Source organism: Scheffersomyces stipitis, chromosome 5 (assembly GCF_000209165.1).
Source record: "Scheffersomyces stipitis CBS 6054 chromosome 5, complete sequence".
Classification (NCBI taxonomy): domain Eukaryota; kingdom Fungi; phylum Ascomycota; class Pichiomycetes; order Serinales; family Debaryomycetaceae; genus Scheffersomyces; species Scheffersomyces stipitis.
The window spans coordinates 329,070-347,881 of NC_009045.1; the positions used below are offsets into that span (position 1 = coordinate 329,070).

The 18,812-nt window shown below is 41.4% G+C and overlaps 5 protein-coding genes across 5 annotated transcripts; 3 read left to right on the forward strand and 2 right to left on the reverse strand. All coding sequences in view use genetic code 12, as the record gives it.

The window, feature by feature from the left end:
• Nucleotides 1-403: 403 nt before the first annotated feature.
• Nucleotides 404-1,411, reverse strand: PICST_60589 (predicted protein; the record flags this gene model as incomplete). Its single annotated transcript, XM_001385045.1, is given in 2 exon segments — nucleotides 404-1,106; nucleotides 1,125-1,411. 2 exon segments carry the CDS (start codon nucleotides 1,409-1,411, stop codon nucleotides 404-406), a joined length of 990 nt encoding a protein of 329 aa, XP_001385082.2.
• Nucleotides 1,412-3,524: 2,113 nt separating this feature from the next.
• On the forward strand, nucleotides 3,525-5,512 carry PICST_78175 (predicted protein). The gene is made up of 3 exons (XM_001384686.1): nucleotides 3,525-4,354; nucleotides 4,397-4,521; nucleotides 4,558-5,512. The coding sequence occupies exons 1-3, from the start codon at nucleotides 3,541-3,543 to the stop codon at nucleotides 5,371-5,373; spliced, it is 1,755 nt and encodes a 584-aa protein (XP_001384723.2). The 5' UTR covers nucleotides 3,525-3,540; the 3' UTR covers nucleotides 5,374-5,512.
• A 758-nt stretch (nucleotides 5,513-6,270) lies between these two features.
• Nucleotides 6,271-7,881, forward strand: PICST_31966 (predicted protein; the record flags this gene model as incomplete). The annotated part of the gene is made up of 1 exon (XM_001384687.1): nucleotides 6,271-7,881. One exon carries the CDS (start codon nucleotides 6,271-6,273, stop codon nucleotides 7,879-7,881), a length of 1,611 nt encoding a protein of 536 aa, XP_001384724.2.
• A 4,985-nt stretch (nucleotides 7,882-12,866) lies between these two features.
• On the reverse strand, nucleotides 12,867-16,049 carry MIP1 (mitochondrial DNA polymerase catalytic subunit; the record flags this gene model as incomplete). Its single annotated transcript, XM_001385046.1, has 1 exon — nucleotides 12,867-16,049. A coding segment is annotated over one exon (3,183 nt), but the record flags the coding sequence as incomplete, so codon positions are not given.
• Nucleotides 16,050-17,434: 1,385 nt separating this feature from the next.
• PICST_60748 (predicted protein) lies at nucleotides 17,435-18,448 on the forward strand (the record flags this gene model as incomplete). Its single annotated transcript, XM_001384688.1, has 1 exon — nucleotides 17,435-18,448. The coding sequence occupies one exon, from the start codon at nucleotides 17,435-17,437 to the stop codon at nucleotides 18,446-18,448; it is 1,014 nt and encodes a 337-aa protein (XP_001384725.1).
• Nucleotides 18,449-18,812: the final 364 nt, after the last annotated feature.

The following is an 18,812-nucleotide window of genomic DNA, read 5'->3' on the forward strand; positions in this document are numbered from 1 at the left end:
CTTCCATTGTGCCCTGTGAGAATCTGGAAACGTCGCTTATCATTTGCTATCTCTCCACAGTGTTTCATGTTTCCAAACAAATCTTGCGTGCCCTGTAAAAGTCCAACTTTAATTTTCGGCCGGACTTTCGCCGCTCGGTGAGATTTTGCATCTATTTTTCCACCAGCTTACGTCCCCTCAGCGCTTTTGTGTCATGGTTTGCTGTTGCGGCATGGAGGCGAACCCATAGAACGAGGGGGAGGGTGGGGTAGTAATTTTTGATTCGATTTGTGTGGGATCGAACATTTTCATTTAGGTGCAAAAAGTGAAAGTGGCTGCATTTTTGGGGTTTGAAACCCTAATCGTCTACTCGTGAATCACTACGACTTCTATACATTGCTCTATATGTTGTAGTTCTATCTTGTCATTTCACATAACTAGGCTTGTTATCACCTTTGTATTTCCTGTACTCTTGTTCTCGCAATACCAAGACTATTGTCGCTAGCTTCACCGCTTCCTCCGAAAGTTGCTCCTGGTAATCGAAAAGCTTAATGGTTCCATTCTTCAAAAAATTCTTCTCTAGTTTCTTGCTTCCTTCGTCCACAAATGTTACTAGAGGAACTGGAACGAGTGGCTGTTCAGCTTCGATTTGTTGATTCACACCCATTCTGTCCTGTTTTTCGATAACTTTCAGTAATTGGTTTCCGTCGCCGATTTTTATTCTGGTCTTGTGATGGTCTTCCGGTTTTAGAACTGTAATGTCGTTGGTAAGTAAATTGGCATTGTTTTTCATGACAAACACCTTTATCAGACTATGAGTTCCGAAAGTAGAAGACGTCCCCGTAACACCAACAATACGGAACTTGCTGTCTTCAAGCTCAAAGTCTACCGTAGGCTGGTGGCTGTTATTATTGAGTAAAAGAACCGTTTCTTCGGCACTATCATCGCCGTGATTGAACTTTAGTACGTAGTAGTTGATGTGGGTAGAGTAGATTTTAAAGTACACTTTACAATAGTCGAATTTCTCAGTAGCCAGTTTATATCTGCAGATGGTGAGAATTGGAGAATTCATCTTGAATATGTTCAATTTGGACGAAGTCGTTTGTAGTATGGGGTATGCCAGCTCCCTATCGCCCTGCCTATACTTCTCGTATTCTGCCATCGAGCTGAACAATAGCACTCCTGAATGCAAAAACGTAGAGATCAATGGAAACTCTCGTACCCTAGTGAATGTCGTTACAGGAAGCCGTAATACGCGGGCAATCTGGTTAATCATAGTTTCGTCAGACAAGGTTGTAAATAACGAACCTTGGTCGGAATTGTCGTTGGTCTCGGCATAAATAGGTGGTCTGTTATGAGAAGGACTTCCATCTGAACTGGGGATTGAACCAACAAGAGTTGACATAGACTCTCGGCTGGTTATTCTTGTCATACGACCGTTAGTACGAGATTCAACATTTTGCAGCTGGTTAGAGTTGGGATTTCGGCTCGCTGCTAGAGCTGCTGTTGCTAGAGAAGTGTCTACGGTGTTATTGTTCCTTCGTAAGAGGTTATTGAACATGAAAAGTGTACCGGTGAAATAGGAATATGATTAGAAACTGAAATCAATTAGTTGGTTTGTGATATTTTTTGATAAATTTTTTTCCTCTGATTCGATTTTTCGGCACTGAACTACAAGAACAACATCACAATCAGACAGAAGCAGTCTAAAAGCACAATAGATTGCGATGACGTACATGCGACCTTTTCATGTGGGACACCATTGTTAAACGGTGTGAAAGACTGGGGAAAGCTCTGAAGATTTTCGGTCATTTCTCGGTACAATACAGCCGTTCGTTCGGAAGGACCCAAAAGCGCAAATTGAAAATAGCTTCAGTTTCTGAAATGCTTTTTTGGTATATCTTCAGGAGTGACATTGCATGTTCACATCTGTTTTACCCAAGGAGGGCATAAAAAGCTTGTTTGCGTTGAATTTTCGGACCCAAATTCGGCATCCCCAAAACTCGGAGTTTGAAGCAATTTCTTACTCTTAGTGGGGCATATCCCCTGCTTTCCACAAACTGTTCAAAATGGGCCAAAATGAAATCTGTTGTGGCGGTGAACTGTTTCTGTAGCTAGACTAAGTGGGACATTGAAACCAGCTCCTTTCTAGCGCACTTTAGCCTCTTGTGCCTACCCCGTTCTTGCCCCTCTTCTGCCTTCTGCCCACAGTTTCGGAAATCTAACTCGCATCCCCTTGTATATTTTTCACCTGCTCCAGAACAGGAAGCAGTACCCAGCTTCCAACTTCAATTCATGGATGGTAAGGTGGAACCGACTACTACTACTGGATCAACAATAGAGAAAAATACACGGGTTTTCTTCCCAAACCAGCACTCTTGGTCAATTGTCTAATTGTCGGTTCATACCATCGGTATTATATTTCGGCGCTAAGTTTTCGTTTTTTTGGGCAATTTGTTGTTGAATTGCATGTGTCTGGTTGATATCTTGGAGAGATCTGGATTCTCTCCACAAGATGAGACGAGCCCGCAATGTAGACTACAGATTTTTGAAAATGCTTGCATTATCTAACTTTGTAGGTGATCTCGTATAAAAATGCGTATATTCTCTTGGCTCCAAAGAGTCTGGGGTCAGTCTGTAAAATGATTTAAACTCTGAAAATAAGATAAGATGAGGATATTGTTTACTTGAAGTAAGTAATATATATAACTTGAAGCAAAATCCCAATTAAATGTAGAGAAGTCGATTAAATCGATACAATTTGACATCTTCATTTAGGTTCTGGAAACCATTTCATCTCCTTACATTCGAGCAAAGGCTGTAGCTAAAATATATACTTTACTCCAATACTCAAAGAACCTCCTCTGGTTTCAAATGTAGTAGTCACCATCTTCTCTTCTACAAATTCAACAACTATCCATACTTCAAATTCAACCTAAATCGTAATCGGTTACCATTTCTCATATTCGGCTTTGTTTGGTATAGCGATGATGTCATAGATCTTCGGTAAAAAATAAGATCTCGCAACCATTTTTTTTGCAATCTAAGGGGTACCATAAAACCCTGAATAGGTGCCAGGACAGGGAAATTAAGAGCACTAAATCCTACTGTCCACGTTTATTATTGATATAATGTTACTTATAATTGCAACCGACTATTAGTTCGTTCTACCTACTTGCCGAAAATCAGGCTATTATTCCATCTCTCCATGTGGCTTCAAAAGTCGCAATTTTGCAAGTAATTTCATACATGGTGCAAAAGAATAGCTGTTGTACTGATAAAATCACGAAAAACACGGGATAAAATGCAATGCATTAGTTGCCAGGATGCTCTCCCATCTTATCACCGTTGCAGCTCGTGTTTTACCAAAATATTTCATCTTAAATGCTAATCTAAAATCAAGAAACTGATTAGGTTCTGCACAGACAATAATAAGTTTATTATTGAAAAATTTATCCGATAAGGCTTTGAATCTTCAAGCTAATTGTTTCATTCTTTTCCAATTTTTCTTCTTTTTATTCTTCTTCATATTCTCAATAATCTTTATGAATCCATATCAATATGGCTGGTAAACACAAGAAGCTCACCTTCAAGGAGCAGATGCAGGGGTTCCCTGTGAGACAAATGTTCATTATCAGTATCATCCGTTTCTCGGAACCCTTGGCTTTCACGTCTCTTTTCCCATACTTGTATTTCATGATTCGTGATTTCCACATCGCAGAACGTGAGGAGGATATCTCCAAGTACAGTGGGTACCTTGCATCATCGTTCGCCTTCTGCCAGTTCCTCTTTGCTGTCAGATGGGGGAAACTCAGTGATCGTATAGGTAGAAAGATCATCTTGTTGATAGGCTTGTTTGGTACTTCACTCTCGTTGATTTGTTTTGGATTCAGTCAGACTTATTGGACAGCATTAATATCGCGTAGTTTGGCTGGTGTTTTGAACGGAAACGTCGCGGTTTTGAGAACGATGATTGGGGAAATCGCTACGGAAAGAAGACACCAAGCCTTGGCTTTCTCGACACTTCCACTCTTGTTCAATTTCGGTAGTATCATAGGTCCAGCCATTGGAGGTTCCAAGTACTTGACCCATCCTCGCAAGGAAAACCCGTACCACCCAGGGGAAACTATGGCATTGTTAGAAGAAGGACTTTCGTTTTACGAGCGTTTCATCAGGAAGTATCCTTATGCCTTGTCCAACATTGTAGTGAGTTGCTTCTTATGGTTCTCTTTAATTTGTGGATTTTTGTTTCTTGAAGAGACCCATGAAGTTTGCAAGTACAGAAGGGATTACGGAGTAGATTTGGGGGACTGGTTGTTGTTGAAATTGGGCTTCCATCCACCGGTCAGACCATGGCACCATCATAAACACACTAGTGCTGAAGCACAAATAGCTTCTGAAAGCTCTCCTTTATTAGGAAATTCCAGTCTGGATAACAACCAAGATAATGCCTCTATTTCTTCAGAAACTGTTGATGAAGACGATGATGATGATATCCAAAGTGTCCGTCCTTATATCTCTAGAAGAATGTCACAGGCTATTGTAAAGACTTACTCCATGAGTGAACACGAAATTGAGGTACATAGACCTTCTTACGCTAATGCCTTCACATCCCGAGTAATCACGGTCATCACAGGAAATTTCATCATCTCTTTACATAACGTCACCTACAACGAATTCTTGCCAGTTTTTTTGGCATCTAGATTCCGTAAAGACGGGCTCAAATTTCCGTTCAGAATAGAAGGTGGATTTGGTCTTGATGTCAGTTACATTGGTACTTTGTTTTCTTCTACAGGTATCATGGGAATGTTAATTGTCCTTCTAATCTTCCCCATGATCGACCGTAACCTTGGAACCATTAACGGGTATAGATTGTCAGTATCAATCTTCCCATTCGTCTACTTCATGGTACCCTTAGCCATCTTTACTTTGCACGACTACAACCCAGCCTTCCCCAAGTGGGTTACCCCAGTTATACTATACACGTTCACGTCATTGAAGACGTTGGCTAGTGCAACAGGGATGCCTCAGGTTATGCTCTTGAACCACCGTGCTGCTGCCAAGGAACACCGTGCCTATGTGAACAGTGCTACTATGAGTATTATTGCTCTTGCCAGGTGTACTGGTCCGATTGTGTTTGGTTACTTGATGTCTCTAGGTGACAAGCTTTCTACTGGGGAATTGATCTGGTGGGTTATGTCTTTGCTTGCCGGATTTGGAATGATCCAGTCTTACTGGATGGAAGATTACGACGACGATGAAGATGAAAAAGTTCAACCTGAGCCGGCTGCCGATCTCTTCGAAGCAGAAGCCTTGGGTGAAGAAGACATGCAACAAGACTTCACTACAATAGAGGTTTCTGATAACGAGCAGTCTAGCTTGTCTACCAATTAGAGAACATATCTAAAATGATAATTCAAAAAACTTAATTGACATATTGAATATGTGCATCGAAAGGAACTCTTCAAATATCATAGAATTGTCTATATCCATATATATTAGAAACATATAGAAACGTACGGAGTTACCCTTCAACTGATCTGGTATCTTTATGTAGCTAATACAATCATGTGCTACAATTGTAGTAGATAGGGATGTATGGATTCTTTCCATTGAGTCGATTGAGTCACAATGAAATCTAATACTGTGTGCAATCGTAGCTGAATCTAACTTTGACTCATACATTCAGCCACACGGAAGATCTTGTATATTCATTCTCGTACAAGTTTGCTTATTCTCGCCATACGTCTATGCAATCCTTCACCTTAAGCCCCTTCGCCGTACCACCAACTGTATATTGTTCAAATGTATTACTAATCGCAGTATTCCATATGAATGGGGGACTTACCTCCACGCTCGACTACAGTTGCAGATATTAATTGCGTGCATGTTCCCCTATGTGGGACACCATCGCTACAACGGGGTACTAAACCATTTTCGGTTGATCTGGAGATGCCTTGTGAATTTGTATGCGTATATATATGTGTCTATATATTTCTTGGTTCTGTTAGCTGCAACAGCAATTTCACTATCGCTCGTTATTTTTCCGTCTTGAAGGAGATGCTACAGACTGTAGATTTTTCACACATCACCATATACTTGAGACAAGAAGTATATTAAACTAGTTTTTTTTCATTGATTGAAAAGTTCGTTGATTCTTCATTGATTCGCCGAGTTCATAATACTGGTTTCGCTAATTTTATCAAGTTTCCCCTATTTAATTATATCACCAATTAATTAAATTCTTGGAATCGACACTGGCTCACTTTCGCTAACAATATATCATCTACAATGCAAGGGTTGACAGTACGAGAACAGTTGGAAGATTTCCCCGTCTTCCAGATGTCCATCATCTCCATCATCCGGATAGCCGAACCAGTTGCTTTTACCTCCATGTTCCCCTATATATACTTTATGATTAAGCAATTCGGAGTAGCAGCCAAGGAAGCCGATATTTCGCGGTACAGTGGGTACTTGGCATCGGCTTTTTCTTTCAGTCAGTTTCTCTGTTCGGTACTGTGGGGTAGGGCGTCGGAACGTTTTGGGCGCAAACCAGTTCTCCTAGTGGGTCTAATGGGTACAGCAATATCGATGATTGTGTTTGGATTCAGCACCAATTTCTATATTGCGTTTTTAGCCCGGTTGATGATGGGATCCTTGAATGGAAATGTCTCAGTTATCAGAACAACCATTGGTGAAATTGCTGTAGAAAGAAGACACCAGTCTATAGCCTTTAGCTCTCTTACTTTATTATGGAGTACAGGAGCAATTGTTGGATCTTGGTTGGGTGGAGTTTTGACAGACACAGAAAACTTACCAGAGCAAATTGGACAGGGTCCCAAGGGCTCTAGTCTATTAGAAAGATACCCGTTTGCACTTTCCAACATCGTAGTAGCAGGAGTTTTGTGCACTAGCATTGTAATTGGGTGGCTTTTCTTCGAAGAAACCCACGAACATAAACGATTTGATAGAGACAGAGGTCTTGAAGTGGGGGATTATATTAGATCGAAACTTGGTCTAGAACAGCCTTTAAGACCATGGAGGAAATATTCCAATGTCTACGACCAACGTCGCCGTCCAGAAAGACTAATGAGTGATTATGATGGAAATGAAATGGACAGAAGTAGCAATTCTTCGGAAAGTATAGAGCTACAATTGTATTCGCTGATAGATCCAGACGCAGAAAGAGCAGGAGCAATTCCTGGCTCAAAGCCTACTCATGTAGATTATGTCGGCGCCTTTACCTGGCCAGTCATAAATACCATCCTCAGTCATTTCATACTATCTTTCCATAACTTGGTGTATTCCGAATTCCTTCCTGTACTTCTTGCAGGCAAGATTCAGCTTAAGGATTTGCAATTTCCATTCAAGATCAAGGGTGGCTTTGGGTTCTCCTCTGATACAATTGGGATGATCCTTTCGCTCACTGGGATAGTTGGGATCTTGGTGGTAATATTTGTCTTCCCCATTATAAACACCTACTTCAGTACTATAAATGGGTACCGAGTGGCACTTATATCTTTCCCCATTTCACTTGTAATTCTACCACTATTGGTGTTTACACTTCCAGAATACAACTCTCATATTCCGAACAAGTTCTTTACAGGAGTTTGTTTGTATATGATTACAGGTTTGAATACGTTTTCTGGTGCTACAGCATTCTCCCAGATCATCATCTTAATCCATAGAGCTCTGCCCAAGAAGTACCGTGCACTCATCAACGGCTACACGTTGAGCATCACAGCACTAGCTAGATGTCTTGCACCCATTATCTGGGGCTGGATCATCTCCAAGTTTGACCAGATGGGCTACAGCGGAGTATCGTGGTGGCTCTTGTCGTGTATAGCCATAGGTGGCTTCTTCCATTCGTTCGTACTAGAGGACTACCAGGAGGAGATTTAGAGACATCACTTATAGAAGGAGAGCAAGGGTTGAGTGTATGAAGTTAGGACCCAGTCATATATATTAAGTAGGACAAGACAGAAAATTGAAAAAAAAAGTACAGGCCAAGTTGGTGAAGCATCAACTCGTAATGATTATACGATCGCGGTTATGGGCACTTGACGGAAACGGAGACTCAAAGATTGGTTTTAATTAGTTTATGGAGAACTTCTCTTATCTAACGCCTAATTTGCAATCGTGCAGGCAGGCTGCAATTTTGTGGTCTGATGACGTAACCTGCATTAATTACACCTAAACTCTTATCTAGTGTGCACTTATTGGCACCGAAAGAACGATCGTTCTGGTCGAAATCTCCCAGCCGGAAGTTATTTTTTGGTGCGGGAATTTCATGTACGATTAAAATTCTCCGGGGGTCGGAACTCTGTGGCCAGTAATAGTTTGCCAATTCAGCGATGGAAACTAAGCCAGCACCTACAAGAGGAGCCAGATTAGTCAGAGCTTTTGCATTTCAGACCCATGAATTCAGCACGATGATCTCAGCTCAGCGAACTCTGTGGCTACTTTGTTTCCGCCTTTTCTCGAGAAAATTGCCCACGATAGCTCCTACTCTGTCTCGCTACGTCTGTCGTCGGCTGGAAATATCAAGATTCCGCACGTGATCGATACTGTCTCGTTGTGTTTTCGCTGCCTATTTTGGACTAGATTTCCGGCCAGTCTCGAGGTAGTCGGTTGTCGGAATGGAGGCGTGTCGCAGCCTCAAAAAAGTCGTCGACTTCATTTATCACCCCTCATGGTTAAATGTTCGGCATGATGGGCTCATCTCGTCGGTCCAGAGTTCACAATACAATAATACTTCAAATGGATTCGACATCGAATTTTAGATCCTTCAACTTGGCTAAACTGGTTAGGTTTACGAGGTAGAAAGGTTGCAGAGCTGGTGTCGAAATCCACTTCGGCAAAGTGTTCTAATTGTTGTGAACAAGAAAATCGTACGCTTTCTGAAAAACTCATGCCCAGCTCGCAACTCACCAGTTGCGTCATCGTAGTCACAATAAATTCTACTCTACAATTCTTATGGCTCAAATGTGTATTAGTATTAATTGATAGAAAACAAATTGGTAATTAATAGTAATATGTTTGATTTATGTTAGCAGATCTGTTGGACACCGTTGGACACAACGATCGCCATCAGCATAATAGCATACTCTAAGAATGGAATGGTAAGCTTAAAGAGACAAAAGCGACGTCAACCTGCAAACTGCTTCAAAGTGATTCCCCAATCACATAGAAACAGCAGAACAGCAAGCAAATCATCGAAATTGGCCAGTAAGCTCACCATGCCTTCCAGAGAGCAAGCCCAATGTTAAATAGTATTAGTTATCCATTGTTGGTCTAGGAAATTCCCCAATTTCCCAGAAAAACGCCGGATGATGTGATTTGTGGTTGTGGATTGATGAGATTCCCGTCTTCATCATAAAAAAAACGTAATAGATAATAATATTTGCAGAAATGGTAGGATAGAAAGAAACATTAATCACGGATAACGATCAGTAAAACCTGGAATGGCATTATAAATTAATAATATATGAAAAGTCTGAAAAAGTGTTGATACAGAAGAAACCCATTTCAGTTTCGTATTATAGTGTCAGTCAATGACAACCGCCAAGAACCGACTGGTATCATAAGATTGCTTAGAATCTGTTGTTGGACTTAGCCTTTTCCTTCAACTTCTTGTGAACCAAGACAGCAGTGACGGCACAGAAGGCCAAGAAGATAAGGACAAAGACAAGAATAACACCTGGTGGCAACATTATAGATCAATTGAGGAAGGTTTTCTTTGATGAGAAGAAAAGAAAAATCCAAGAGAAAAAAGAAGAAAGAAGAGTCTTTATAAATTTCCAAATTTTCCCACTGGACAATCCAAATTGTATTTATATTGAAAGTCGCTGGATTTGGCTGGAGTGAAAAAAATTTAAATGCTGCTTATGTATGTAAATATGTGGACTGTATGCGGGTCACTGGAGCTACTGCTAGTGCACGGTGCGACATTTCTCTGCGTGGGCACTTTCGGACAATCCGGGGGAGACATTTTCCTGACATATCCACAATGGTAATTACCGCATCCTTGACTTCTCAGCCAATGAAATGCTGCGGGACCTTTTCAGCCTTTATTCCTTCTTTATAACCGTACAGAAAACAGAAACTAAGTCCGGCCATCGCCCATGAGAAACTGGCCGAACGGCGGATGGAAAATGTCGGAGTCGTGTTGGCAGAAGAAGCACACGAATTTTCTCTGCCTCTGTACATTTCCAACGTCGCTCGTATGCCTTGGGCCCGAGCCACTTTACAGAGTAGGCATCCCCATTGAATTTAATTTCGTAAATTCTCTACGCTGCTTGGCCAGTGATGGAAGTGTCACCTGCTTAGAATTGTAGCCAGACTTGCTGGAACACTACCAGAAAAATATAGAAAAATTCTACTATCATGACTTCGCTATGTGCCCGGACCGAAACGTCACCATCCGAGTCAGGCACATGTAGCGGATCGAGAATTTCCATTGTTCCTCCAACCTTGACATCATCCAATTGGGGCCATATTTTCGCTCGCTTTATAATACCTCAGGCCAAGAGAACTGTGATAGCGATTGGCGGATGTCACCAGGTAGTGTTGGAAACTTTCTGTTTCTCCAACTTCCTTCTAGCCACATCGTTAAAAATCTCTCTTTCGGTTGATTACCGTGGAAATGTCTCAGCTGCTCTAATCTGCTTCAACATCTCTTCTCCATATAAATGTCTCACTTCGTCATCCTGGTTTTGTACTCTATAGCTCTTCCTGCTGCTCTCGTTTCAATATCTGACCTGCTTGCGATTGCCAATCGGCTGCTACATGGAAGTCTACTCTCGGGAATAAAACCAGAACTCAGTGCTCGGTTATTCCAACCGGGGTCCTGGAACCCTTTACTATTTCAATTACCTCTACCGGTATATTGTAGTTTTTTCACCTCTGCAACCATGTAAAAGCGTACAAGATGAAGTGATAATCTACTCATAGCGAAAAGTTCAATTTAGAAAAACCACAAAAGAAACATTCTGGTTTCTGATTCAAGCCTCGTATCTTCCCTGCTGCTGTCTGTTTATCCCGGTAAGCGCAAGCCGTCGCAATCTATCACACGCTTTCTTCATATCCTTTAATCCCAGAGCTTGATGTGCCGACCTTCAGTTTCAAACCGACGTAGCTCGAATTAGCCGATTTAACCGCAGCCCTCGGTTTTACCATGTTTTCTTCTATTTCCGGCCGTTGTTGCATTGACACATATGTAGGTCCATCATAATAGGCTGCATCCTCTGATACTAACAAGATTGCACGTGATGTGCTTGTTCCTACTTGATTAAGTAAATTCCTTTCCCAAAATGGAGATCATCCAGCAACATGCACTACCAGATGTCGGATCAAGCCACTTTTCAGCTCAATTAGGACTACAGATACCACACCTATAAAAATAGTTCGCTACTATTTTCACATCCACAATAGAATTAGGGTGCAAAATCGGGCAGAATGGGCTTGTACCTACTGCAAAAATGGCTGGCAAATACACGAAAACTAGTAAAAAGGTAATAATACACTATGATATCTCATTAATCGTAAGAAAGTAGCTATGGTGGTATATACAGTGGATATTTGATAAGTTAACGTTCGTAGGAATTCCACGACTCAAAGAAGAGTTGAACAGCAATCTTGTTCTTGTTATCAGCGATTCGGAGGCAACTGGGCCCCAATAAAAGCAAATGTCGCAGATGTGCGGTGAAATTGTGAGAAGTTGATAAAGGGTTCAATGAACCAAACTAAATGTCGTTTTTCAATGTGTAAAGTCAATGATGTTGTAGGGAGATTAAGTGCTGTGGATGCCAGCCGGTCAATGGAGGCTCCGGGTGTCCCTCTAATCAATTATAGTCACTATTGAAACATTGTAGTTGTAAAAATGTAAAATGCGCCAAAAAGTATATATAGAACTTTTGCAAGTCTCGATATACCTTTGAACCATCGAAAACAGGACTGGAAGTTGATACGTTTTCTTTTCATCACTACCATGTCCTGTTTGGAGTTACGCTTGTGCTTGGTTGGTACAAAATAGAGTTTGATGCTGTTGAGGACTTAGGGTTAACGGCTATGAATGGTCTGTGCTGGGATGCACTACTTCAATCTTTTCTCGTAATGGTAACTGGTGTCGACGATGGTTTGGCTTCCTCTCGTCGTCGAAATATCTCTGGGTAAGTCACGGTGCTTTTAGCTGGTACATTTTTACTAATAGGCGGGGCCAGATGGCTGCTAGTAAGTTCTGTGTTAACAACAGTTGCCTTACTGCCAACTGCTGATGGTGACAATTTCACCAATCTTCTGATTAAATGTGACTTACCGGCTCTCGCCGGTCGTCGAAATTGTTCTCCAGCAAATTCTGGCTCCTCCACCGATTTACCACCTGAGCGTGTAGCCTCAACCTTTAGTTGATTAGCCAACACTCTTGCACTGCTTCTAGGGAATTTGTCAGTACCATACGTTCTCTTGTGTAAATGTGCCCTTGAACCTGCCTGTTGAGTAGTAAACTTCACATCTCGTTTTGGAAGTGAAATCGTAGTCTCTGTAGTGGATCTGTGTCTTCCGGAATTAATACTCGTAGATTGAGCAGTCTTTTCAAAGCTGCCTCCACTGGGTGATGCAGGTGTAAACTTCTGTGAAAAAGCAGTAACCAGTGGGATATATTTCTTTTTACTAGGGGACACTGTCGTTGTGTTCGATGTTCTCTTTGCAGATGATTTAACTTTGCCAAGCTTTGGCTCCAACTCTTTCGATTTGTAGTACTCCCTGCGTATACTGTCGTCAGTAGGAATATCAGACTTTATTTCTACTCGAACATCGAATTCTGGGATTTTTCTCATCCTTGGTTTTGACGTGCTGCTTTTGCTGGTTGACTTCGTATATCTCTGTGAATCGAATTGTCGTTGTGCTTCTTCAAAGTCTGAGTTCTTCTTCAGTTTGATGTATGTGCCAATGTTCTTTCTCCATTCTTCCTTGTCAATAGAGTTCTGTAATCTGATCTTAGCTATATTGGCAATTGCATTCGATTCTTCGTCGAGCTTCTTCATGACTGGAACTCGCTTCTCATACTTGTAGTTCGAAAGCTTTAGTTTCTTAGGTGTGCTTCCATCGGTCAATATGTCTCCATTGCCACAAACTTCGAGTAGCTGGTTTATCCCAAGCGACTCGCCAACTGGGATAGCTTTGGGATTTGAAGGGGTAACACAATCCATAGACACCTCTTTTCTGAGCACATGATCAATGTCAACTTCAGAGAAAAAAGCACACGATTGTGGAACTTCCTTGATGCCGAGTTGTTCGCAGAACATGGCTCTAGTCCAGACATTACTGATCTGCAATAACAAGGCAGCTTTGTACTTATCACTTTCTTTGACAAGATATCTGATTTCATCGTGAACAGTAATGGATAGTCTGGCATCGATCTGGTACTTGTCGATCAAATACTCCATTGAAACCACAAGTAAATGTAAATAATCCACACCAGAGCTTTGAATTGCCCAATTGATTCTCGACGTCAAGTAGCTGTTCTTGTTTAAGTTGTCAATAGTCAATGCGGAAGTGATAGCAGCTCCTAATACCGGTGTTCTGGGATTCTTTTGGTAGGCGATGCTTTCCAAGGCATTGAACATGACAGATTCGGTTCCACCATGGTAAAGTCTCCGTTTCAAGTATTTCGATGAAGACATTTCTCCCTTAGTACGAGCATACAAAAGTTTTGCTGTTTCTTCAGCCTCCGCTTCAGACAACTTGGAATTAAACTGCTTCAAGAGTCGAGTTGCAAACTTAACACCTGCTCCATATATTCTCCCATAGTTGAAAACCTTAGCATCACCTCTAGATATCCCTAGGATTTCTGCCGTTTTTGAATGCAAGTCTGTCTTCTCGTGCTTGTCGCCTTCCAAATTCATCCATCCAAGAGCTGTGCCTCCATGGATCTTAAACATGGAATCCCCTACAAGGGAAGCAATCCATAATTCCTCCGAATCTACATCGGCGCCTACGAAACAGTACCCTGGTGGAGCTTCTATCAACGACTTCAACTCCGAACCTATACGGTTCTTTTTGGCGTTCGAAGCAGTGAGCCATGTGTTTTCTGTAGCTCTTCTAGTAATTGTACCCATAGTACAAAGTCTAGGCAAGATAATTCCCATGTTTGTAGCATCCTTAGCTTCTTTCTTGGAATCAAAGAACTTATTCTTCTCGCCGCTCTTGTCATTGTAAACAACGAACTGTTCAGAAATCCTCGTTCTGTTACCCATCCAATACGAAGCAGCAGAATTCAATGATAAAATCTCCTGAGCATAGTTGTACTCAGAAGTAAGTGTACCATCTTCAAAATAACGCAAATAGCTCTTTGACATAATCTGAGTACATCTCTTCTTAGCTCCATCTGGGTGTGGAACTTTGAACAACTCAAAGCTGTTGCCATTATCGCGTAGTTCTGGGAGTAGTAAATCTAGATCCTTCTGATTTAATTGGGCTCTAATGTAGTTCTGAGTTTCAAGTTTTGTGAAAATTTCTTCGTCAAAAGGTACCTTGAAACACCAGCCCTGAGAATCTGTCCATATCAATGGATAACCTTCCCATTTGAGTCGCAAAAGCAAAGGCGTAATACGAGTACGAACAGTCAAGTTCATCTCCCTCTGTTTGGTGGCGCCATCGGTCGTTTTGAAGAGTTCACGGTACCATTCTGGATAGCCTGTCATGAATGCCTGTTTGGCTGTCGGTGTTCCGTCTTTCTTTAATCTAGGCTCTTTGATAGTCCAATTCAACTGTCTTAACCAGGGATCGTCATCCAAGTTTGGTTTCAACTTCGGATCATTTTTCTCGATATACTGAATGAGTTCAATAGCACGAGTTCTCAAGTTTGCTGAAACTTGACCTCTATTATCCTGGTAGATTTCTTCTGCTGTAGAAATGTAGTTGTCCCATTTCGTGGTAGTCGGAAGGATCAACGTTCCCAAGTGTCTTAAAGCAGCGAATGAAACAGGATGTGGAACCTTTTCTAGAAACTCAGGAAAGAGCTTCTTTGTGACTGCAAAAGTTGCATCTACATCGGAAGCACAGTAGTTCATCAAATCGTTGAAGTTACTTATGACATCCATGGGATTTTCAGAGGAAAAGAAGTCTCGTTGCGATTTGTCTAATTTAACATTGCAATGAAAATCTAAAACATTAGCCAACGAGTTGGGAGCACCATGATCTAGCCATGGATCATCTACAAGGTCACTGGCCAATTCCTTGGATATTTCTTCACCGAACCCTGCCAATTCTGTCTTCGCAATTTCTTCTTCGTACTCTTCCAGGAATTCTAACTGGTTCTTGCTCTTCCTGTGCTGTTGCCATTTTGGTCTTTGTTGTGAGCAAATTCCGCTGATAGCAACGTGGAGAGCCATTCCGTCAAGGAAAAACGCTTGTGACTGTCTGATGTTGTACTCTTCTAGGATTCTCGATCGATCATAGCTAACGTTGAATCCAACGAGCAATTTGGGCTTTTTCAAGCTGTTGAAAGGAATTAGATGTTCCCAGTCGCTGTATGAGGGATCCTGGGCATAGTTTGTTAAGAATGGCGAAACCCAACCGTACCAAGCTTCCGTTGAAACACAAGTGGCTAGCACGGAATAACTGGACCTCTTGTATAGTACCTCTACATCAAACACAAGCTCATCTTCCAAAGGATACGGCACCAGTTCAGGCTCCTTATCAGGAGTATATCGGTACCAGCCTGGTTCGAATAACCAGTTTTCAGGTCTTGGAGGAAGTTCTTGTGAAAAAAGCTTATTCGCCATAGTTAAATATGGCTCGGCGCTACGCTTGCCTATCTTGTAGAAATGCTCATCCAAGGTTTTTCCCACTAATGATGGGAAGTTGTTGATATCTATAGGTTCCACTACATTGGTCTTTTTGTCGAGCAAATCGTTGTGTTTCAAATGCAGTTTGGCTATCTTCAAAAGCTCAGGCTCTTCTGGCTTCAAGTATGCATCCACAGGTTCAGAGGGAAAGATTTTCTTGTGAAGCCCTTCTGAAAGATACTGGATCCCCACCTGGTTAACACGGGGAGCTTCGTGGTATTCCAATGATGTGTGGTTATGTCGTATAGAAAAGAATGTTGCTGTGTGACTGCGGCTACATCGATAGGTGCCAATATATGAATTTGAATATGAATTTGATAGATTGTATGATGAAAAACTTGTTCTGGCTGGAAGCAGCCTTCGTAGCACTGACATTCGTATAGTTCTAGACATGTCCATATGCTTCAATCTAGATATTTATATTGTTCTAATTGTAAACTAGCTTTGCTGCGCTAGTATCGTATGGTTATGATTCGATATTTCAATGCGATATTTGGGTATGCTATGAACAAGAGTCGCCACGATGGTAGAATAAGTAGGAAGGAAAAATTTGTAGATAATGAGTACGAAGACAAGAATCTACCCCTAAACGTGACACTTTAATCTCTACAGCTTCATATGGCTAAAGCAGCTAATTAGATTAACAGATTTGGTAAACAGACTAAACTTCTTTACTATGATGGGAGACTGTATATTGTGTGCACGTGACCTGATTCGTTGATTTTGTTACTGTTCTGGGTTCAATGGGGTGCATTCTGGAACACATCTGGGTTTCGATAGGGAACGCCGCTATTCCAGGCGGAGGCAACCAGCCAGCAGGATGACCTTTCACAAGATCTACGGGCCCAATACGGCAAGTGGTGTTTTGGTTTTTGAATGTTGTGTGCAGAATATTGACATTGAAATTTAGAGAGGAATTGAAAAGTTCGAGTTCGATTTCCAGAGAAATGAGGCGTGTGCAGGATCTTGTGTCACATAGTTAAGAATTGTAATTGGGAGAGAACGAAGAGCTGAGAATATGATAGTGCTGGTGATATTGGTGTGATTAGAGTACGGAATTGGAGTTCGAGAAACTTCAATCCATACCAAGTGCCAGGCTACAGATTTGAGCCTTCTCAGTGCCATGTAGCTCAACACTGTACGACTCCATTCTATGCTACTTGATGCTGGAGCAAAGTCTTCTTGTGTCACGTGATCTATATAGCGTGAGCCTCCTTATCAGGAAAGATCAAAACACCCTGCACAATCCAACATAAACAAACTTGACAAACCACAACAAAGGATTAATTTCAGGTTTTGTCTTTCACTGAACATCCTGGTGATCGTCTGTATGCTGATACAGTGTGCAGAGCTATAAAAACAAAACCATTTGGAATCGAACGGTGATTTGTTTATAGATAGACAATTGTTGAGAATTGATTATTTATAACTGCTACTCAATACGTGAATTGCAATAGAATAATTGATAATTGATTGACTATTGAGTTCATATTGCTAACTCTGTAGACAGCCACCAAATTACTATTAAGAATTGATCATTGCAATTGTTAATTGATATCACAATTATCACTGAATTAGTTATTTTCACTTCTTCATAACTTACGAAAATGGCCGAATACTCCAACTTAAAGAAAGCCGACTTGGTCTCCGTGCTCAAGAAACTCGGTGTCCACACTGTCTCCAAAGACACCAAGAAGGTGTTGGTAGACAAGGTCGAGAAGTACATTGATGAGACACCAAATGGATCCTCCATTGTCTCCGGTCTCGTTGAAGCACAGATTGACGAAGAAGATGAAAACGAAGCCATTGACGAGACTACTTTGAACGAAGAAGCCGACGATGACGAAGATGACGATGCAGCTGAAGTCATCCCTACAGCTACTGAATCTGAAGCTGCTGACGAAGATGACAAGGACTATGAGGCTCCTCCTCCTCTCAGTTTGAAGGAATGGATCGCTGACCCTTTGATCGAGCAATGGGAAAATGTCTTGAGCAAAGTCTACGAGTTCACCGACTCCGTGGGTATCACTGTGTTGGAATACTCTGACGACTTGAGAGAAAAGTTGTCTAAGTCGATCACCTTGAACTACCTCGAGGTGTTGGTTGAATTCTTCATCTTCATCTATACAACTGTGCCTCTCGTTGCTCTCAAGGATAACGGTGCCAATCTTCAGCTTTTCAAGGATAATATTCCTTTCTTAGCTGAATCCACCATTCTTCTTCCAGACTTCACCGCTCTTCTTGCTCACAGCGCCTTGTCTATCTTCTTTGTGTGGTTTATCTTGGCTGTCTTGTTCCCATTGACAGTATCGTACTTTGTCAACTTTACCAGAAGGGTTCTTATCTTTGACAACAACGAAGGGGCTGTCGCTAGAATCTACTCTTACGATCCTTTCACCTTCGCTTTGAGTAAGCTTGTAGTCTTCTACCTCGTCTCGCACAACTTGGCTCCATTCCTTACCTTGTCTAAGGGTTCTTGTTTCCCTGCTTCAGTGTATAACTTTGTTGTTGTACAGCTTGGTTACTACTTGAAGTTCAACGCCGTCTTGGGCCCACTTCCATGGATCCTCGGCGCTTCTAACATCTTGATTTCCATCTACTCTCAATTCGAGGAATTTTAGACTCGCTTGAGAACAATGATGCAATGACGTTTCATCGCAGGATATCCATGCGAACTATCGACTCGAATAGTTCCGTTTCATTTCTTCAACCTTCTTCTGCTGTGTTATTTACAATTTTTATAATGCCTGGACGATATCGAAATTGACGCTTCGTTCGAGTTTTATTTTTGTTTTGTTGTTCTGGCTACCCTCTTTTTGTTTTAGTCAAGATCGTATTTGTATCCTAGTTGTTATGTATTGATTGATTTGATGTACTTGAATAAGACAACATCTTAGTAGTTGTATACATATGCTAATAAAATGCTCAATAAATTATGACTACTATATATTCTTTGGTAGATGATTCTTCTTATATTGCAATATA